Genomic DNA, 23979 nt, shown 5'->3' with positions numbered 1-23979 from the left:
GTGTGTGTGTGTGTGTGTGTGTGTGTGTGTGTGTGTGTGATCTGAAATGGGGGCCTTCATCCCATTCCCTCATTGCTCATCTTTTATCCTTTTCTCTGACTTCAGTTTTACTTGTAAGGTGACACCTGTTGAGGTTGCCTTTCTAGCCTTTACAAAATATCACTTATTGAAAAAGGCAAATTGTCTTTTGAAAGACATACATATGCCCCTTGTTTTGCTTTTCTAAGGGTGAGTGGTAGGCAGGGGTCTGATATTCAGTTTTATCTTTTATGTTATGTTTTTGTGTTGATCTTTGTTTTTGTTGCTGTTTTTCTAGGGAAATAAATCATAGTATCTGGTTGTTGGTTTTAGGTAGTGTAACATGCTTAGTTTGGTCCAGCTAAGATGGGGAGGGTGCTGCAGAAGGGCAGGTGGGGAGGGCAGAGGTATGCCAATCCCTGCAGGCTTCTCAGTACTCTCTGTTCTCAAGGCTGTTTGCTATGCGGGCCGCAGGCTTGGGGCCTTTGAAGGGTTGAATACCATCTTTTGATTTACCATGGTAGATGGTGGGGAGGATTGAAAACTCAAGAATACAGATACACACACAAGAAAAGATCCAGCAATAGAAGAAAAATAAAAACCCTGAAAGAATCAAATACATACACAGACACAAACAAAAGGAAGCCAAGAGACACACTAAAAACAAAGAGCAGGTGAGATTAGATAGGGAAAAAGTGCACTGTGTCATAAATGCTAGAAACTCGAGGTAAAATAAAAACACAAAACTAAATGAGCCACTACTCAAAACAGTCCAGTGTCCTCAAGGTTTTCATATTTGGGGATAAGTATCAGTCGATTTGAGAGCAGATAAGAGGGATATGATTTCAAAATCCACCTTTCAGCCGGGCAATCTAGGCTTCTCTATGGTCTTGAGTCTGGTACATTTGTCTGTGGCTCTGACAAATCTTTATTAAAGAGCTCTATATTCAAATACGGTCCACAAGCCCACACGAATCCACTAACTTAGAAGTATGGACTCAGGTAAAGCATTAATTCGTACATCGCTGAGTATTTGGCTTTTGGCTGAGTGAAAAAGGCAGAAACAGAAGTGTTTGTTTCCTTTCAAAGCCAAGAGGTTTCCATTCTCCAAAGAAAATAATTAGGAGCCAGTATAGAGATTAATAGCAGGGAAGAATGTGAGGCCATAAGGAGAAGGATTTCACAAGCATCCATTATAAGTAACTACAGAGAAAAAAAGGAGAAACACATCTTGACCCAATAAACTATAAACATGAAGTTATTATTTTTTCCAAATCTAGGGGATTGATATATATGACATAGAGAAAATAGGGGAACTGGTGGACATTGGAAAGCAATAGTCTTTATATCAAAAAGGCTATTGACAAGTGATAAGAACACCAGAAAAGAAAACAGGTATACATATCAGGAGGCTTATGAACCTTAGAAAGACTATTTCCAATGGCATAAAAGGGGCAATGTAACTTGACATCCTGCTTGGAATAAACTTAAGATATCAGTAACATCCAGGCCACTGGAACTATCCACAGGAATAGTCACTATGGAACTAGAAACAACACACAGCATAGTTCTCTCCCACCCCCCTCTCATTTTGCCTCCTCTCCTTCCTGTCCCTGTCCTCAGCTTTGACTGTTTTGAGTGGTGAACAAGGAGTTGGACTTAATGGAAAAATGATTGATTGATCAAAAGATGGACCAAAGTAGCATGTTTTACACAAAGCTAAACAATTCCAAAAAAAAAAAAAAATCAAGAAAGGAAACTTAGAAAACAAATACTCTAGTAAAGAAATCACCAATGTCAGAGACCAAAAATTGACATCAAACCCTCATGCAGAAATAAGGAGAAGGCATTTGTTGCTGTTGGTTTTTAATCCATGGTCTATTAAACAAGAAGTGAGCAGCTAACTTTCAAGAAACAAAGAATTCAATGAAAATCAGAAAAGGGAGGACAAGCCCAAACAGAAGACAGAGGGTCCTTCATACGATACCTAAGTTCACCATGAGCTTGACACGCCCACCATCCAACTCTAGACGCAGTGTATCCGCAGAATCCCTGGAGGTAGTGGCTACCAGCAGCCCATAGGCTCGTTGCGACATGAAACGGAAAGACACATCCTCTGCTTCCGTGTGCATCACCATGGGCATGATGACCTTCATGTACATACTGCCATCATAGCTGAGGATGGATGCCTCTGCCAAAAAAGAGAATGGGAATCATTAGCCCAAGGATCATAAGAGTGTGAAAAGCCCTTTTCCTTATAGGCTGAGTAGAGTTGGGACCAAGCTGGTAATGAGGAGGCCTGTACTTGATAGAACTCTTTTGCTGTTGCCTTTGGACTGTGTGACCTAGAGTAAGTCACTTAAACTCTAGATCAGTGGTTCTCATTCTGTGGTTCACAATCCCTTTGGGAGTCACATATCAGATATTCTGTATATTGTATATTTACATTATGATTCATAACAATAGTCAAATTGTAGTTATGAAGTAGTAACAAAATAATTTTATGGTTGGGGAGGTCACCAGAGCACGAATAACTGATTAAAGGGTCACAACATTAATTTTCTTGATACAGCAGTAGTTGAACAACACAAAATGGACTCCATGTTTTATCATGCAACTTTTGTTTTGTTTCAGCATTTTTTCTTATATTCTATAATGTTTCTGGTACTTGCCCTAAGACCCGTGAAGGACACAAAGTTGAATACTAGCTATGAAAGTATTTTGCAAAAGTGAAAACGCCTTACACAAGTAGTAATTATAATCCTATGTGTTTTAGTTAAACCAAAGGTACAAAGTGAACAGCTTAAAATCTGTATATTTTTACGGGAAATAGGGGAGAAAAAGTGTATTGCCATTACATCAAAAAAAAAAAAAAACACGTGGCAGAGAGATTTTTGAGGTAGGACCACAGAGTGGGCAAAGCTCACACCTACTACATACCATGACAAGAGATGCTATGGCCACACAATGAGTAATGAGAACTGCCACTAGAAGAATAGTGGAGTGCTGTTGGGAGCCTCAACAATGTAATTTTACTTGTATTCAAAGAGAACTTGCATAGGGAATAAAGGGAATCTGCTTTGACATGATGCATTCTTCAGCCCAAGCACTTGATTTAGGAAATCGAACCTCCCACCACCCATGACATCAAACATCATATCAATGTAGTAATATGGGTCTATTTTTCCTAATTTCAAATAAAAAGTCTTCAGAGTGAGAAAATGCTATCTCAAAGTGATACCAGCTATGAGGCATTACATTAGCTAATAAGTGTAATGACATTTTTTTTGCAATATCATGAAGACCATCCATTGACAGATATCTCCAGGAAGAATAGTAAAGAAATCATTTTTCACTCTTATGAGGCAAGCCCGTCTCTGATACTCAGTACCACACACTGAGCACATTCTGCATTAAACCTTTACAGTTATCAAATGGCTGCTACTTACATGTTCCGTGGTGAATACATAGCTGAACCAAAAATCCTAAGCTAAGAAGAGACCCAGCAGGTACAAAATAACTATATCAAAACATACAATGGGCAAATGATGAAGCACCTAGCTGGGAGTAACTTTTAGAAGAGTAGGAATATGGGCTGGAGGTGACAAAGGCAGGCAGAGCAGTATCTGGACAGGTCTTGTAAGGATTAGAATAAAAGAAGTGATAGCATCACATCTTACCTAAAGAATAAATAACATCTCTAAGAACACAAAAGAAAGGAAGAAAAGAATTCTATATAATAATGAATTATTCTGTTTAGGGCAGTCACCTTGCTATAGCTACAGGTTTTATATCTGTGGATTCAACCAACCATGAATAGAAAATGTTTGAACAAAGTCATCTGTAACAAACAAATACAACTGTATAGAATTGCTTTCTTGACATTTCTCTCAAACAACAAATCATAATAAGTATTTACATAGCATTCACAGTACATTAGACATTGGGAACAATCTAGAAATTATTTACACTATGTAGGAGTATATGTGATGGTTATATTCAAATACCACATCCTTTTATATTGCTTGAGAAACCAGAGTTGGTATCCTCAGAGGTTTAGGACCAATGAGCTACTGATACCAAGGAAGGTCTTGTCTCCTTCGTATTGTTAAAGGTAACTTGAGTCTGTAATAAAATCAGTAGACTTTTATAAGATCTTGAAAGTAAATACATAGTTGAGAACTGAGGATGAATTTTGAATTCATTAATTCGTGTGTTATGTACCAAGCTCCTCTACGATGTTGAGAATCTAATGGAAAGAGATGGGGGCTGCCATTTTTAAGTATGAAAAGAATTGTAACAGAGAAATACAAGATGCAGGAAAACCATAAGAAAGATTTTGAAATTGTCACAACCCTACCTTTACACAACAGATTGAAGGTCTATTGAAAATATCGGTAAGACACCCACACGTGTTTCTGGAAAGCAACATCTCTCAGGTAGAATCCATATCACCAAAAGCTATGTATTGTTAATTAAAAATTATAAAGGTATCATAAAGAAAAGTGTATCAGCTATAATAACCATCATTAAAAAAGGCACATGATGGTCTGTTAGATAGGAATCATAATCTACCTACCACATACTCTAGGAAATATTTTATCTCCCAGAAAGACAGAAATCAGATAAAAAACTATCTTAAATTTATAGAGAGTAACCTAACTATGAATCCATTAAGAAGTCACTTAATCCTTAGGGAGATCATGAGAAAGGCATTGTTATATTTCATATGGATATTGGATCACACAGAAAATATATAGCAAGGCTGGAGACTGAACATAGCTAGTATGATTCTTGAGACTGTATGCATAGCCACCAGGCAACTGCAAAGAAATAAGCTAGGTATTAAAGCATAGCTATGATGCTTCGTGATAGCATGTGACATTCTGTGTGTGTGTGTGTGTGTGTGTGTGTGTATGAGTGTGCGTGTGTATGTGTGTGTGTGAGTGTGCATGTGTATGTGTGTGTGAGTGTGTGTTACTTATGGTATTTATGCTCACATATTATTCATAAATGTCCAATTTACATAAGTAAATACAGTATACGCATTCTAAACAATCCATTGTCAAGATAAATATGATGTGATCTGTATGTGCAATTATGAACCTCATTAATCCTTACTGTGCACACTCTACACATAACCACACAAATGTAGACTTCCCTTCAAGAGATATTAGGACATTAAATGAGCCATGAAATGAGTGGTTTCAATGCATTCAACTTAAATATATTTCAAAATCAATGGCTGTTCTTTTTCCTTTGAGTATTTTTAATGCCAGAACAGAAGTGAAAATGCAAACACATGTTCTGTCCGTATTAATAGTGCCACAGAATAACTATCAGGTGACCATGAAGTAAAACAGGTACTGGTTTGAAATAAACTGTGAATCTCAGTATGCATCTCTTTTTGAGGTGTTGGCCAGTCTATTACTAACAGTTTTCAGGGTGTGGGTGTTTGTCAACTAGATAGTTTAATTCAGGAATCACCCGAAACAAAATCTGTTCTATGGGTTCATAGAAATTTGCTTAAATAATTTCAAGTATAAAAAATGCTAGGACTAGAATCCTATATTATTTGGGGGGCATAAATTTACAAAGAAAAGGGATTCAATCTATAAACACTTCATACATATTACCAAAGATTGGGATATTAAACTATGAATGGAATACATTTTGGTATTTAAATGCTATCTATCTTTGATGGTGTTTTGATCCTCCAACTAACAAGAGATCGAGTCACCAGGAGATACTCCTCTGGGTGTATCTGTGAGTATGGTTCAGCATGGATTTAACCGAGAAGGAAAGATCCACTTTGACCATGTTCAGAATTATGTTATGGACTAGGATTCTGGAATGAATTGAAAGGAGCAAGCTCCTGAGCAACAACAATCATCTCTCCTGGCTTTCTGGATGAAGAGACAACACATGCAACCCCCTCATGCTCCTGATACTCTGCATCCTAACCATGATGCATTCTACCGTCTGAAACTGCATCAAATAAATCTTTCCTCTATAAGTTGCCTTTAATTTGTCAGAAATAGGTCACAGTGATAAGAAAAGCAGTTAATATAGTCTCATATTTTATTATTTTTCAATTCTTTACTACATCCTCTCATCTTCTTTGAATATATCCTAATATCTTATTGTAATTCCTTATTGATCTTTATGTTTTCTGGGCCACCTTCTTAGTAGTTGCTTGGAGTCTGATGGTGTACAACTTAACTTACAAGATTTCTATCTCATCTCTATACTAACTAAATTTCAGTAAGCTGTAAAAGTTTGTTTTATATTCTGAGGATCAATCCACTCTACCTCTAAGCTAAATTCCCTGATCAAGATATAAAAACCTCACTACTATATAACTGTCTTACCTTATCCCATTTTGTGCTATAATTCAAATTTCATGTGTGTATGCTTAAGTATTTGTGTGTGTGTATATATATATATATATGACACAATAATACATTGTCATAATTATTACTTTATAAAATGTAAGTCATTCTAAAAAGTTCAGAAAAGGAAGGAAAGCTCAAACAGGTTCATTGAGTTTTCTTTTAATTAAAATTATTATTTACTGTGTCTCTATTCATTTCTTCATATCTTCTTGTAGATTGAAACTGCCATCTGGTCTCATTTCTTTTTTCAAATATAGCTTCATTCACTTGGCTTTTATTGTCAAATATATGGAAATTCTATATGCTATAGCCACAACAACACAATTTTAAAGATATTGCTTTGTGCACTTAACTTGTTAAATCAGTAAGAGAAACAAATGTAATTACAGAGACTTTTCTTATTAGATACATAATCACTTTTGCAAGAGTTCCTTTTTTCCACCTAAATTCAAATTAATACCTCAACAAATTCTTAGTTGTTATTACAAGGGAAATGTCCTAGGGATAAATTGTATTGTTTTTCTCATTTATGAATATTTATATCACCTTCATTTTACAAACAACATTGTTACATTTTGTAAATAGTTATTCTCCATAAAATATGTTGGATAGCATCCCACTGTCTTTGACCTCCATTGTCTCTGAAGAGATGTCAGCTGCTAATCACATTGTGGGATTTGTTTATATGATGAGAAATTTTTTTTCTTCTTTTCTTATTATTTTTATTTTAATTTGAAATGTAAGAGAGAGGTAGAAATTTATTTTTGTATTTCTAGGGTCTGTAATTTTCATTCTTTGGGGAAAATTATAAGCATATTTTCAACATCTTTTTCTCCCTCTCTATCTCCCTTCCTTAATTTTCCCATTATACATATGTAGTTATACTTAAACGTGTCTCACATGAAGATATATTTACCCATATTCATTTTCTGTTTTGCTATTTACAGGCCTAGACTCTACTGATCTATTTTCAGATTGATCTTCTCTTATCAGCTGAAATCTACTTTTGGGTCCACCTAATAAATTTCTTATTTAGGTACTGTACTTGACAACTTCAAAATTACCTTCTGGGGATAGCTATTTGTAGAATTTTAATCATATTGATATGCTCTATTTCAGAGGTTCTTAGCATTTTCCATTTGTAAACCCCTTTTGCCTAAGAAATTTTTATGTGACTATGGGTATATAAGTATATAAAATAGGTATACAAATAAAATATTATTGATAATAAATCAAAAGGAAATTTATCTTTATATAATTCTCTGGTATACCTATACTTTTTCCATTTATTAAATTCAAAAATTAATTATCATACTAATAAAATAGATGTACTTCTTTATTTTTACATATAAATTATATTTGTGGTTGAATATCTGCAAAATGTAGAGCATCTTCAATATTTTTAAGTTGATCAATATTTTGACTTCATAATCAGCAATGATGTGAAAAGCACTTTGTATGAACAAACAATATAAGTGTAGTTCAATCAAGACCATTTCAGAAACGGTTGCAAATTTTATCCTAATTCCAAGCTCCAGATTTATTTAATGATTTTTTTAAAATCAACTCATTATCCCAAACAGTGATTTTTAAAATTAAATACTCTAAACCAATAGGATCCAAATATATTCTAATTGGATACTTATATGCTGAAGAATGATAGCAGGAAAATATTAAGTTTTTGTTTTCTATAATTACAGTTATAGTTTTAAGAGCAGGTGACATCATGTGTACAGTAAAAACATTTCAGTTCATAATCAGCAATTGTTTTCCATCTGGGCTGAGCTATTATCAACAGCATTTATTGAAGTTGCGAAGCACAGAGACCTACATGCATAAAATATTCATACTGTGTGTTCAGAGTCAAGGATGCAGTGAAGTTCCATGATACAATGAACAAGCGCTTTCCAGAAATATTTGAGATTTGCTCTATCTTTAATTTTTAATTAATTTTTGACCATTGTGTGTTCATAAACTTTTAGTATTGCCAAATTTTCACAGCATCATACTGAGTTACATCAAGTCTCATTGACTCATGATCCACAGTTTAAGAAGTTGGGTTCTATTTGATGAGTCAGTATTCTCTTGTTTTCCTTAGATTCTTCTAATTTAGTTTCTGTTAGATTTTGAACACATTTCTAACATTGCCATGGTATCTTCATTGGAAAGATTCAATATACATTTCCCCAAAGGGCAACCTGTCATCTGTACTTACTTCTGCATGTGCATCTCACTGTGCTGTTTCATTGCAAATTGGATAATATATCATTATAAATCTGGATACTGACTCCACAACCATCAATGTCATTCTTGTTCATTTAGAGACTTGCTGAGATAGCGCTGTTCAGACATTTTCCCCCTTTTGCTGTTTGGCTTGTCTGCCAAGGTGTTACTCCCAGGACAGAGACTAGCACCTTGGCAATGGTTCCTTTCACTAATAGGACTGTCCTTTGATTAAAAGTACAGTTCTCAGTCTTCCAGACTGCAAAACATGAGTGTGGTTTTATTTTTAAGGTTGGTCTACAACAAATAATCCCTGGGTAAGGGCAGTTTATTGCTTAACCAAAAAGATCATTCTTAAGTGGTATGAGCCAATACGATGTGTTGAGAATGTATTCAGTTCTCCCCATGTCCTATTCTAATGACCTGGGTTAGGTGTTAAATAGTGCTAAAGTACACAGTTTTCAAGATCTAAACAAAAAAGTGTGATCACGAGTCCTTCATAGGTCTTTATCCATCAGATTTTATAATGAACTTGTGGATGGTTTGTCACTTTGATTACCTCTGATCCTAAAGAGCTATATGCTGATTCTGAACAGCTTGCCACCAAAGATGTATACTGTTTTACAAAAGTTCTTATCCATGAGTTTTTCTAAGCTCTGTCCAAGATATTCATTCTCTTTCCATCTTCACCTGGCCTAGAAACAAAATTCTTTCTATTGTACCCCAGCTCTTTGCAGAAGTAACAGCCTAATTATCTCTGAATGCTTCCATTATAGTAGAGTCTGGAAAGACAGTAGGTCAGTGGTTCTCAACCTGTAGGTCAAGACCCTATAGGAGTTGCCCATCAGATATCCTGCATATCAGATATTTACATTATTATTCATAACAGTAGCAAAATTACAGTTATGAAGTTGCAATTAAATAATTTTATGGTTGGGTCACCATAGCATGAGAGACTGTATTGAAGGGTCATAGCATTAAGAAGGATGCGAACCATTACAGTAGATGCTAGTCTTCCAAGTTTGCCCTTCTTACAAGAAACGTCTTTCCTATGATTAAGCTGGGGCAAAGTCAATTTTAGCCCTAATAGTATTGTCTTTCCAGCACTGAGATACACACCATTTTCTAAAAGTAGGGCCTGGTAGGTGTAGCCCCATCTTCTTGGTTGTGACTACACAGAATGCTGCTTTTCCAACGAAGAAGTTGGGGAAAGTTACAGGATTCTAAGAGTGTATAATGTCTGGGATAAAACTATTCCAGTCTTAGAAAATGACAGAGAAGTAAGCCATTGTCCCGTCTGCTTGGTAGAGCCACCTGGAATAAAGCTTCTGTTATTTACAAGAAGCAGAGTTTAGTGCAGATGTAAGCAAATCGTGGTACACCTGTCACGACTCTGGTTCCTGAGAATGAGAACATATTTTTCTCTGTGTGTATTTGCATATGTGTATGCATGCACCTGGTTTGCATGCGTGTGCACACATGTGAAAACTAGGTGTTCACATCAAATGTCTTCCTCTATTAATTTCTTTTGTTTTCTTGATACACGTTATCTCACTTAACTTGGAGCTCTCTGGTTAGTCTGGACCAGTATCCAGTGAGCTCCATGAAGCCTCCTGCATCTGCCCTCTTCAATCACCCACAGGACTGTCCATGATTGTAGAAAAGCACAGCCATGCCCAACTCTGATCTGACTGCTGGAAGTTTTAACTCAGGCTGCCATGCATCCACATTGAGCACCTTACCAACCGTTCTTCCAGTAGATCTCTCAACCAAACAGTCATTTGATATTTTACCTCATAATAATTTTTGAACCTTTTAAGAATTTATATTTAAATTTTCATAGCTTTACATGTCGTGCAACCTCCCCAACAAAGTCACCCTTGTTTGACTTTTATGAATGCATCACATACTTTTCCAGAGAAAATTTTTCTTATTTTCATTTGTCATGGTAAACTTATTTTGTTTCTCAATTGGTGTAAATACTATTAGCAGCAAGTTTTAGCTTATTTTCATATTATTTTATTTTATCTGATTGTTATATCTTTCAATCTCAATGCTAAATTGCTTTGCTTCACACTCTGTTCCTCTAGCCAGAGAGACACAGATATAGACCCATGACCAGAACTCACTTCCCCGCAGGTAAAAATAAAGGGGGTTAGCATAGGAATGTCGAGCAATGTGATAGAAGCTAAAATATCTGAAATCCTTGTGTTAAACACTCTGGGATGAAAATAGTTCTACTTTTTGGGTTTCTTTCTTCTACACAAAGCTCGAATTCCCTGAAAGCGAGACGAGCTCTCCATAGCATGTGCTAGACTAATGTGAGAGTCATGAATTCCTCAAAATTTTTTTTTAATTTTCCATCTATTTTGAAATAAAAATCAAATTAAGAATTTTGTTTTTGAAATAGTTCATTTTTTAACCTAAGAGAAGAGATATGGACATTGGTAAGGAAACAAAACTTCAAAATCATACCACCAAGATTCATCCACACCACCAAGAGATCAGCACCTTTAACAATTCTGTCACCTATCCCAGGTGTTTTTCCAAGTATATAAACATTTTCCAAGTATATAAAAGGCTAAACAGAAACTCATTTAAAGATGGAAATGTGTATATTCTATTTTAATTAAAGTGAACTTTAATCTTCCTGAGGTAAACACAATTTTAGAAATATGAATTTTTAAATGATATATTTTCAGAGGTCTTATTTCCCAAGAGAACACATTAAACTTCACAAAAGGTATTATTAAAACTGTGGGAAGATGGATGACATTGTTTGAACTCAGCTTTCAATTAGAGACAATCAAAGTAGAGAGCATTATCCTCTCAGGTCCTCTTCACCTCCGAATGTCGGTTGTGATTTTTGTTATTTTTAGCACACATTGTGAATGAAACGAGGTGACCCAAACTCCGCACTTCCCCAAGAGCAGTCTATTCTGATGACTGGCCTGCTATGTCCTCACAGAATGTTCCGAGTGGTGAATGTGCACACCCAAAACTCAGGTGAATTCTGTTAGTTGATTAATGGAGGCAACAGACAAGGTATTCTGTAGGAAATGCCTGCTTCCCTCTGGAGTCTGGAGGATGACTAACTGAAGTCAGTCAAGCAAGCATCGTGAATCTTTATGATCTACCTTCCATAAACACTCTAAACTCCAGGTGTGCATCTCTGGATGTCAGTACTTTGTATAGGCTGCATTTTCATATACTGTTCTACAAACCATTGTACATAGTCATACAATAGCGATGCAAGAATCAGACATACGCTTTATGACCCAAATATGAAAAATGTTTGGTAACTTGTCCTTCTCCGTGTGTCTTTTCCATTGCTGGCTTTTCACTTCCCTTTTGCACTAATCACACTAACAGCATTAGGAAAGACACTCGGAGAAGAACAAGTGACCATTTTTTTTTTCATATTTGAGTCATAAAGCATATGTCTGATTCCTACATCGCTATTGTATGACAATGTACAACAGTTTGTGGAATGGTATATGAAACTGATAACTGCTCTAACGTGTAATAATCTTTTCTGTATTTCAACTTTCCCTGTTTCTCTGTGATGGCATCCCCCGCCCCCCGTTTTTGCTAGTCCTAACTGTCGTGATTCCACCATTTCTCTCTAGCAACACTTTACTAACAAGACCTTCTTTGTCCCTCTTGGGTGTGAATCATTTCAAGTTAATTATGTGAGAACCTTGTTTTCACTCTCTGTTGCCTTCAGCCTACAAAAGTCTTTTTCCTTTCATTTAGATTCAGTGTTCTGAATGTTACCTGTGAATACTGTGTCATTATTCAATTTTCTCAAGGTTTTCCTATTATATGAGTGTGTCATAGAACACAGTTTTGTGAGGTGTGTGTGTTGTGTGTATGTGTGTGTGTGTTTATCTGCTTTGTGGCTGGTGAAATCATTTACATTTCTTTTTCTTTCTTTTTTGGCGGGGGACAGGTTTCGGGACAGTGTTTTTCTGTGCAACAGCTCTGGCTGTTACAAAAGGAACTTCCTTTGTGGACCAGGTTGGCCTCTAGACCACTGAGATCTGCCTGCCTCTGCCTCCTGCATGCTGGGATTAAAGGCGTGTACCATCACACACAGCTTCATTTACATGCCTAAGCTATTTTCCTTTCTCCTATTATTTTGTCATGTCTTCATATTTTTTTCTTGATTATCCTCACATGGCTCTGTCCAGAGTTCCTAACTTTTCTAAGACAGTTTATGGTGACTTGTGGATTCCTACTGTCATCTGTAGCTCAGTGATAACTTAGTAAGCTCTATGTTTATATTTTGATATAGCCCGAGAGATGGCAGAATGAGGGATGGAAGTAAACGGAGGAAATGAAGAGCTCAATCAAAGCTCCATGTGAGTCCAGTAAGATGTCTGGACCACGCTGTGTGAATACTTGTGATGATATTCCTGCCTCATATGTCACCACGGCCCATCAAAGAGTGCATGCTGAGATTGCACAGAGGACATATCAGCACTACATAGTCCTGGCGATGGCTCTTTTGATTCAAGTCCTACTGTCTTCCTGGTTTATTACACACATTTTTCCTGTACAGCCATTCCCAGGAATCTTCAAAGATGAAATAGGAAATTTATACATAAATTTGCTTCTTTTCTTATATACCTCCACCACATGGAAAATTCTTAGCATGCTTATCAACCTTATAGTTGGCTACAAGCACAGATGGGACTGGCCCACCTCTGTCACGCTACACCATTTCTCTTTCGGTTGCTTCAGAAACATCTGTCGGAACCCCACAGTTCCAAATGTATGGCAATGGATTTTGTCCTTTCTTTCTTGAAGTTAAGCATGAGTTGTCTGGAATGCTCTTTTTACATTTGAAAAAGGAAGGTCCTGGCATAAACACTGCCCTTCCACCCTCTCACTCTCTTTATTTATTCTTTAATAAAATTAGTGTATAGGAATGCCAAGACTCCAGAAATAATTTTAGAAAGTATAGTTGCAACCATTTGAACCATACTGTAAACAGGTATTTTAGATGTGACAGTGTTCTCTTTTAAAATTTATATTATTTTTAATTAAAATGTAATCGCCTCTGCTGTGTCATTCTAATAAGAAGTAGAGATTTTACGGAAAAGGGGGAGGGCTAAGTGAATAGTGCAGAGGTTCTTGCCTACATACATTAGGGACTGGCTCCATTGCATCTTGTATGGTCTTGAAGGACAGGTAGACGATGATAAGAAACAGAAACTAAACAACTGGTGTGATATCACTACCAAATGAAGGACAGGACACAGTATCATGAGCACTTTGCTGGGCTTAGTTCATGGTGTGGACTTGGCTGTTCTCACTTTGTGTTTAGCGTGCAACGAGACTTCTCCAGCACCATGCTTCCACCAAGCCGTGTGCCATTTTTCATGCAAAGAAGGCAACTCTCACAGAAACTCCGCAAGGAAGAATCCATGAAACAACTAGCTACTTCTTCCATCTTTGTCTCTTTTAATCCCTTGAAAACACCCCCAGGCCCTCGCCTTTCCCAGTCACAGCTTCTCATGCTCCTTAAGTGTCATTTTGTTTTTCTGACAAATGTTCCAACATCCACAGATTCCTTCTCTAACTAGGCTGGAATGTTAGAGATCTTAAGCAATGTGTAAATCTACACAGAGATGCCTTCCAGTTTCTAAATATGCGTTCTGTAACAGCAGGCACGCCTATCTCCAGTTTGAACAGACTCAAATAGTGGCCGACTGACCCAGGACACTAAGAAAGTGGATGTGGAGTAATGGCTCCTCTCTTGTGGATATGGAACAGAACTAAAGTTTCACATTCTCAGTGTGACACAGTTCTGCCATTCACCTTATTGTTTCTCATTCTCAAGAATGTGAAAGGGATGATATATTTTTATTGATATTTTTCATTCAAAATAGCAGGTATGTATTTTTCCTTGCTTTTGAAAATTCATAAGAGAAGCAAATGGAATGTGAGATAGAAAAGCTCTGATTTACAAATGTATACTTTTCTCTTTTTTGTATACTTTTCTTGAGATTATAATCTAATTACATCTCTCCCTTCTCCTTTTTCCTGCCAAATTTTCATTCTTTCCTTCAAATTAATAATCTCTTTTATACTAATTGTTATTATATGCATATATGTATATGCATATGTTTATTACTAAATATAACCTGTTCAGTCCCTATATGTGTGTATATATTATATAGTATATACACAATATTACACATACACACAGAGTTTTCAGAACTGACTGTTTGGCACTGAACAACCAATTGGTATGCTCCTCCATGGGGAGGACCACCTCTGCTAATCCCAGCTTTATTCAGTTGTCAATAGTTCTTTATGTAGGGTTGAGGATGGATGGACTTTTCCCATCCACTTTGGCCTGTCTATTGATATCATCCTTGTTCAGTTTTGGGCAGTGATGTTGGTAGGAATTTATGGGTGTAGATTTTGTATTTATGCTCTTAGTCATAGGATACTCTGTTCTCCAGATAATTCTGATGTTTCTAGGAGATAAGGTTGATTCCCTGATCTCCTGGCTCTTATAGCCTTTCTTACACCTCTTCAGCAAATGTTCCCTGAGCTTTGCTTTGCAGATGCACCCCTGCAGGCTGGGCTCCACACCCTTCATTTTTATTGATTGCAGTTTTCTACAGTTGTGTCCATCTCTTGTAAAAAGAAGTTTCTTCAGCTTTTGAGTCATTGGCTGGGGATGGCCAAGAGACTCCCAACACATATATCCTATTGCTGTTGACCATGGTTGTCCCCAGAAGGGGAAGATAATTCCCTATTGCTAGAGACAACATGCACTTCAGAAACAAGGCCTAGAGGATCCTGAGCTGGAACTGACCTGAATGCCCCTTCCCTAAGGACTTTTTCATGGTACTGGAAGGTACCATGCAAGGTTCCAAAGTAGGGAAGTAACCATCAGCCCTTGTCAACTGTGGTGCCTACGAGCCACATCAATGGCAAGCTTGGCACAATGACCCTTGTCAAGCCATGGCATGCATAGCTTGGAACAAATGGTGGAAATCCAGCACAGTCAGTCAGCTATCCATTTGTCTGGAGATGTCAGAGAAGAGTAACCTACTTGTGTTTGGTGATGAGAAGGAGCGAGTCAATGAGCAGAGAGTGGAAAAGTTTTCTTTTCAGCTGGAGGTGTCTTGTATGAACAGGCACAGAATGGACAAGTGCATGAAAGTGAACTTATTAGTCACAGTGATTTACTATGGGAAACCTGTCATAACTCTGCTGACCAATTCTGAGGAACCGCTTGGCCCAAGGGGCAGAATTAGAGAATATATGTGACCCAAATACCCGAATAAAAGGCCAGGGAGGGGTGAAGGACTCTCTTGGACAGTGTGGGAACTGGTAGAGCAATGGCTTGGAGTATCCCATCACACTTTGAGGATGAGGCTATGGTGCCAGCAGCAGAATGCTAGTCCCCTAGGGGGAACAGTGGAGTAGCTGGTGACATCATCCAGATTCCTCAGTCTGTTTTGTAACCATTTCACAAGGATTTTGATGTTAATAAAAGGTAATATGATTGCCAGACTTCCCTCCTTATCTGATTCCCAACATCTTCTCTAGCCACTCCAGTCTCACAGCCTGTGCCACAGCCCCGCTATGCTAATCATGACTGCCCTGCAGGTTGCCTAGTGCCTGCTAGTAGCCTACATGTGCTGCCCATTAGTACTTACAATTCCTGCCCCACAGCGCTAACCACATCTACGCTGTGGGCTACCCAGCATCTCCTCACTCCCCACAAGCACTGCCCATAGGTCCTTATGATCCCTGCTCTGCGTACCAGTGCTAACAACATTTGCCCCATGCAACCATTATTTTACTTTCTACAGGGTCCCATAGAAATACCATCACCCCCCAGACATCAGGAAGTAAGTCTAAAAACATGCCATTTTTCCTATAGGTGGAGTGGATGGTGTTTGGATTTTCTCACAGTTATGGCTAATTGTCATCTATAGGGATTGGTAATAGTTGTTATAGGATTGGGGTGGTACAATAAAGATTATACTCAGGTATCTAATTCGTAACAGAATAAAAGGAGGTATATATGATAAGATTATAAGGTAGATTATTAAAAGTACTTATAAACTAAAAAAGCAACTATCAGTTTTATATAATTTACATTGGTATGGATTCTTATATATTGAATCAAAGTTATTTTGTTATACTGTATGTATATTTCTATTCCTATTTACAATATTTTTTATATTGATACAAATGTAAAATTATTTTGTTATACTGTATATATCCTTCTACTTCTATTTAGGATATTTTGTACATTGATGCAAATTAAGGTTTTTCTTACCATATTGCATTATACATATCTATGTCTGGTTAATTTATTTTTGTATATTCTCACAATTTTGAACTTATTGTCACTATACTGTACATGTGTTTCTATTTTTGCTTAAGGTATTACCTCTACAGCTTGTTTATTTTTATAATGTGAAGCTTTGGTCCTTAAACTATATATGTTAATAAGAAGTACAGGTTAATAGTCACTCGTGCTTGTAAACTTATAGTCGTGTTAGGTTTTCTAGGTGAATAGGTATATATTCAAAATAGATAGGTAATCTTCAAACACTCAAAGACCATTTAAATGTTTTAATAGCTTAAAACTCTTCTGTTTGAAACATGTCTGCTTTTGGCTGCATTGATCTACTCTCGAGAGGGTGATGAGCACCAAAGACACTCCATATGGAATTTATTATCTTCTTGGCAAAACTGGCCTACTGAACAAAAAAACTGCCCTCACCTCAACTGCTGACAGTAGGTACACTGTCCAATCTGGACCAACAGGGTGCAAAGAAAAGCAACTGCCAGACTTTGCCAAGACAGGTTAGGTCAGTTCTTCAAATTTTCCTGCTTCCAAAAATGCTCTGTCAAATATTCAAGGCTTATAAGCCAAAGTTGGATGCCCCGACACCACAAAGAAACATTAGGTGACTATCCAGGCAGCCAACAGTTCCCGTCATTTCTTGCAGTTTTTCGTAAGTCATTTGCTTGCACTTCCTGCTTACTTGGGCATTATTATTTTCCTTCTCAGGTCTTTGATGTATTGAAGACTAGATAGTTACAGTTACAATTCCTCACAAATTTTAGCTAAAGACATACAAAGTATAAGCCTAGATTCTTCAGGAAGGACCGCTATTGGAGTAATCTCTATAAAATTGCCAGTTAACTGTGGTCTGGACATCTAGGATGTATTTCTTACTTAATAATCTCTCTTGTCTTATATAGTTTCACTTTGTTAAGGTTATTACTTTTCCTTCTTGGACAATATTTGATAATAGTTCTCATTATACATAGTTTTATTATATTAGGATTAGAACCCTCCTTGTTAATTAAAAAGAAGGGGTAAATGCTGTGGGAATTCTGTCACAGCTCTACTGACCAATTCTGATGGACAGCTTGGTCCAAGAGACATGATTAAAGAAGATACAAGACCCATATATCCAATTAAAGGCAATGATCACTCTCTTGAATGGTGAAGGAGCTAGCAGAGTCATGGTTTAGTGCTTCCTCATTGCACTTTGGGGACAAGGTTATGGTGCCAGCAGCTGAGACCTGGTCCACCAGTGGGAGCAGTGGAGCAGCTGGTCATGCGACCTGGATTCCTCATTCTATCTTGCCACTGTGCACAGATTTCGATATTAATAAAAGGTAGCACAACCCCCAGACTTCCCTCTTTATTGCTTGGCACACAGTATGGTAAACACTATTACCCCAACTTAAGGGATACATGCTTTTCTATATGGTAGACTGGAAAGGGGGGTTCTTGACAGCAAGATACTTGGTATTAGGATCCATGTGATTGTTGTGGAGACTGTGTGAGCATTCTAGAATGGTTAGCAATATTCACGGACTCTGCCTACCAGAGGCCAGAAGCACCTTCTGTTGATGCAATGACCAAAATTGTCTGCAAACACTGCCAAGTATGTTTTGTGGGGAAAAATCACTCCAACTGAGAAACACTGAGCTACAACAAATGGATTGGTGCAGTGAGAGTTAAGACTGGAGGTCATGCCGAGGGTCTATTATCAAAATCCTTATAAGCATAGCAGGGGTATGTTTGATATTAACTCAATACACCATCTCTTTAGACATCTGGCGACACAATCAGAATTGTTTTTATCAAGCTGCTGCAGAGAAGACTGAATTATGAGACGAGAGACCAGATGCAATGTTATCCAATTTTCTTACGGACATTCTTGTTGCTGCTTTGCTTTGTAAATATGTTATGAAATCTCAAAACATGACCCTTGTACATAGCAATGGCAGTTTCAGGAATTTCTCTGATTCTGAGTCAATTCTCAAGTGCTGCATCCTGCAGAGTGGGCATCATATACATGGGCCAACCATCCACGGCAAATCAAGGCTTGGAGTGTGGCCCCAGTGAGCATAGAAGACATGGGCCAAATCCCAGCTCTCTAAGTCATTTAACTGTGAAATCCTATTGGACCTTGATTTTCTTACTCACAATGTATACTAATAGCTCCAAGTCTATCCAAATGCTAAAGGAAGCAATTGACTTACTCTAATTGTGGCATTTAATGGAGGTTTTATTAAGGTGATATTATCAGTGGACAGATAGGGAATAATGAATCTTCCAGGGTTAATGTAGTACTCAGGAACTTGTTTTCTAGGTATGGTCAATTACCAGAACCCAGAGGGGGGAATAGAAAGAGTGGGAAGGACGAAAATATTGTCTCTCATAAAAGTGATGCCCTCGAAGCAAGAAGCAAACTGGTTTCTACCTTTTCCTCGAGGAGAGAATCACACTTCACTTCTACCCTTCCTTCTCTTTACTCAGAAATGCTTCCAGTTGGTCATACTCAAGTGAGATAAAGAAAGCAAGAATGTTTGTTAATAAATTTATACAGGGGACATTCCACAATGCAAAGCTGAGTAAAGTAAGCTGAAGAATAGAGAATGGATTCAGAGTTACAAAAGAACCTGGAAAAATGACTATGAAAATATCCAAATAGCATTTGGGAATAATAAGTACCCAAAGAAGTTATATGTACATCTATTATCTATATATGCACATATTTTAATTTTGGGTGCCACACATTGCTTCATTTCTTCCATATACAGATAATATTTTATACTGGAGGTAGAAGAGAGTCCTGAAGGAAAAAAAACCTATATCCCAAAAGGGCCCTGCTCCATCCTCAGCTCTGCAGGAAAGTCACACTTCTCTGACCTCTCTACTGCATAATCCTGAATGATGTTCAAAAATCAAATAAGAAAACATGTTTCAAAGAGCTTTGCAAATCATGAAGTGTCATATAACAGTAGAAGGTCAATTGTAGTGATTTTTGCCTTCTTTTTCATTAAGAAGTCTATTTTGATTAAATGGAGAAATCAGGTAGATATTCTGCTTTCTTCTGTTGTCAGATTCTTTATACAATGGTTCTACTTTCACAATAATGTTACATAGTGAACCCTATAACTCTGGAGTTACACAATTTACTATTATCTTTGATTATGCATATGGCTTGTATCAGGCATGAGCACACTATATTCAAGGAACCAATCTCTTGCAATTTTATCAGGAAAACAATATAGCATAAAAGTCCTCCAATTACTTGCTCTGAATTGCACAGAAATTTGGAGTTGAAAAGAAACTTAAAATTTACCTGCATTCATGCCAGGGAGATAGTTCAATTAGTAATGTGCTTGTCATTTCTGTATGAGTGCGTGAGTTCAAAGCCCGGCACCCACAGAGAAAGAAGCCGGGCATGATAGCATGTGCTTGTAATTCCAACACCTATGAAGCAGGAACAGGTTCATCCTGAAGCTAACTATCTAGCCAGTCTAGCCTGCTTGCTAAGTTCTAAGCCAGTGAGAGTCCCTGTCTCTAAAAGCAAGGTGAGGGACTGTTAGATAGTTCAGGGTTTAAGGCTGCATGCTGACCTTAATTTGGTCCCAAAACCCAAGTCTGAATGTGGCTCACAACTTCCTGGGACTTCAACTCCAGAGGATCTGACCCCTTATTCTGGCCACACAAACAAGTGTAAAGCAAGAATGAAATATATCTTAAAAGCAAGGTGCATAGCATCTGAGGAAAGACAACCAAGCTTGTCCCCTACCTCCCCCACACAAACACACCTGCACACCTGTGTATCTATACTTGAATATACACATAAACAGACGAATTATCTTTATTCAAACCTTCTAATCACTTCTAAGGAAATCTACGGTAATATTTAATATTGTGAATCTTTTCACAATGGAGGTATTGCAAACTTGGCTTCTCCCATCTCCCCTTTGGTCTCATCTGCTTTCTCCTTTCACAGTGATGGTAGGTAGAGACTGCACTCATTAGCCCTGGAGACGCAATTTCCAAAATTAGTTTGTATAACATTTGTATGAAATCAATTATATTCCCAAACAGATAGATTTAGTGAGTCTACATAAAATATACCTAAAGATTAAGTCAGACAGGCATGCTTATTACACTATACACATTTGCTATTTCCAATCTTTACTAAGAGCGGTACGCTGGGAACACGAAAAAATTTTGATAGCACGAGACAACCCGCACAGCACGTGAAATACAATGTCTATCACTTAGTGAATGTAGCTAGGAGCAAAACAGAATTACTTTGGGGACACCTCACAACTCTACATTTGTAGATAGCAGAATTGAGAGTCACCAGGTTAATGAACTGTCCCTCAAATGGAAGGTTTTGCAACACAGAATGCTGTTAGACGGAATATTACTTTTTATGTTATGTCTCAGGGTTGATCCATCAACCTCCTGGCCAACACTCAATAGAACATTCTCCTCTTGGGAAACCATCACCTGTAGCATTAGTCTTCAATTATCAGAGTAAATTTAATATGTCACCATTTGACCTTATTCACCCTGCACATAGGCCTAAAGTTCCCAGACCTGTTTTAGAGCTGGGCATAGAACAATGGATAAAACAAATTTCAAGCCTGCTAGAGTTTTCATTTTAGCTATAGTCACATAGGAAAGTTGCTTATTAAAAGAATACTTACTAGTCTAACAGCATAAATACAAGGGTTACTATTGCATATATCACTTCAAGGAAAGGCCCTGAACGAAAGAGTAAGCTGGAAGTGTGTGCATATGCATGGCATGGCTTCTCTCTAGTGATCATGTCTCAAGCCTTCAGTACCACTCTGCAGGAAGTTTTCTTAGAAAATCATAAAACAACAGATAATTCCATGAAGAGGACATGTCTGGATTCCTCTATCCTAAGGATAGAGGAACATGGCCATAAGGACGGCCATCACTGCCTAAGGTAATAGGATTCTGGGGGTGGGTATGAAGCAAAACCTGATGTTGCCCTTATCTTGCCAAACACAATGACAACAAAGTTGTAACCGCTTGGCAGGTGCCTAGGATACATTACGCACAGGCTGCCGCTGCTACAGAAACAGTGGAGGACGCAGCGAAAATGAAGCCATAAACATCTCTTCTTGTCAGGGCTCTATTTCCCTGGAAACAGAAAGTTGTTTTACAGGGCTGGCCAAGTGTACTGTAAATTATATTACCAGCTCACAGTTGATGGGTTTATATGTCTGCAGGGAACGAGATCTGGCTCAGGCACCACGTTTAGCTTGCCAAAATTGTGCGTGGACACACGAGTCGGAAAGAGATTGCGAAACTTTAGAAAGGAGTGGTCTAACAGGAGCGCTGGAGTGGAAAGGGGGAATGGACAAGGTCCATGACACTAATTTGTCTCTGAAGTCTTCCTCTCGGAGCTGTCTTTATGACCCAGTGACCCTGCGCGGCAGTCCCTGAGTCAACGATTAATTACACTGTGCACCCTGGCATGCAGGCTGCGGCTGATGAATGGACAGACACTCTCCAGTCAACAGTTCTTTCACCTTGCGGTGCTGCCTCTGTAAGCCTTCTGGTTTCTTGACTGTTCTAAGTAGCAGACAGTGTCTCGATTTCCAGCTGATTTTGGCTTTTTCGCTTTAGTCTTTAACTTTATCTTCTCGTATTTGGACTAGAGTCAAGTTTCTAAAACAAACCAAACATGTCAGTTTTCAAGCCAAATTCTCTTAAAGGCACTGTGGTTTCTACAACTTAGTTAGGACTGGATGCTCTCTGTCGTGTCCAGCTCCCAATCATAGCTCCAGCTGGAACACCCACCCTATACCAGATTCTAGGTCTTTCCCTTGATTCTCCTTTATGCTCGCAAATCTGGGTCCCATCTCCTGTGACAGTGTCTAGGTGACTCGATTTGGATGGAACATTCTCCACCTCTCTGGTAGGAGTAATTCTCACTAACTCTGTTGTCTCCCAACATAATGAATGAGACCATCCATGTTTCGCGCTCTTGGTCTCAGTCACCATGATCCGTCTTCCAACAAGACTTCTGAAGTCCCATGCTAATGTCTCTGTCTACTTTCAGCCTTTCCATTCAACATTCTATTGGAACGGCAGCAAGAAAGATCACTCCCTTCCCTGTTAGAGCTTCCCACGCCTTTCTAAGGCACTCCAAAGAAATATATACTTCTTTGCTGGCTCACAAAGTCCTACATGAATTATATCCTTTCTATAGAACGATCCCACTCATCCCATTTGTACCAGGCAGGCCAGTCCACTTTTTAGACTCTCAGGTAATTGTTAGTAATGCTACCTTTTACACCAAAGTGCCCACTTAGACTTAATACCACCCAGTGACTATACTTGATAGTTCCTCTTCTGCCATTCTTCCATCATCCTATGCAGCCTAGCTTGTTGGCTTTTTACTTTCTCTAACACACACACACACACACACACACACACACATGAATATGTTCTCACACTTAGGCAATAAGCAAACCTGTTCTTCACTGTGGAATTGCCCTCTCTAGGGCTCCTTCTCTTTCAGACTTTGACCCAATAACTTCACTGTCATCTCAAAAGATCTAACACCCCACCTCCTGTCTAACAGCCTTCTCTTCAGTCATGTCCTATATCAGTTCATTTTTCTTTCATGGTAAGGCTTAAATTATAATTTTTTTTAAAAAAATCACATTGGTTCTGCCTATGTTGTGTTGATTTGTTGTTTCTCTTTAGTCAAAGCCTCCCACCTCACTGCAGGAGCAGTCTTTGGGAATACAGATGTTCATCACAATGTCTACCTTTATGTGTGTTCTGGGGATACAAACCCAGCTCCTTGGACTTGTACCTTACATACGGAGCCAACTCTATAGCTAAAGCCACAGCTTCTTTGTTGATAAAACAAGGATATCTTAGGAACTACTTAGTCTTCTGACTAGACATGCTCTTCATTACATGCATCCGCTCAGGCTGCAGAGGTGCAGTAAAGGAAGCAACCTGCATAACTGTCTAAGAGCCTCA

At 38.0% G+C, this 23979-nt stretch overlaps 1 protein-coding gene across 23 annotated transcripts in view; it reads right to left on the bottom strand.

Moving 5' to 3' along the window:
• Nrxn3 (neurexin 3) overlaps positions 1 to 23979 on the bottom strand; it is a 1572781-nt gene that overhangs the window by 946834 nt on the left and 601968 nt on the right. For all 23 annotated transcript variants that reach the window (XM_026780462.1, XM_026780453.1, XM_013355697.2 and 20 more), the window contains one exon: positions 2006 to 2209. In XM_026780462.1, the coding sequence (XP_026636263.1) occupies positions 2006 to 2209 (204 nt within the window). The remainder of the gene's footprint in view (positions 1 to 2005; positions 2210 to 23979) is intronic.

The sequence above is a fragment of the Microtus ochrogaster genome, chromosome 1 (assembly GCF_000317375.1).
Source record: "Microtus ochrogaster isolate Prairie Vole_2 chromosome 1, MicOch1.0, whole genome shotgun sequence".
NCBI classification, from domain to species: Eukaryota; Metazoa; Chordata; class Mammalia; order Rodentia; family Cricetidae; genus Microtus; species Microtus ochrogaster.
This window is presented reverse-complemented; position numbering and strand designations above follow the sequence as displayed.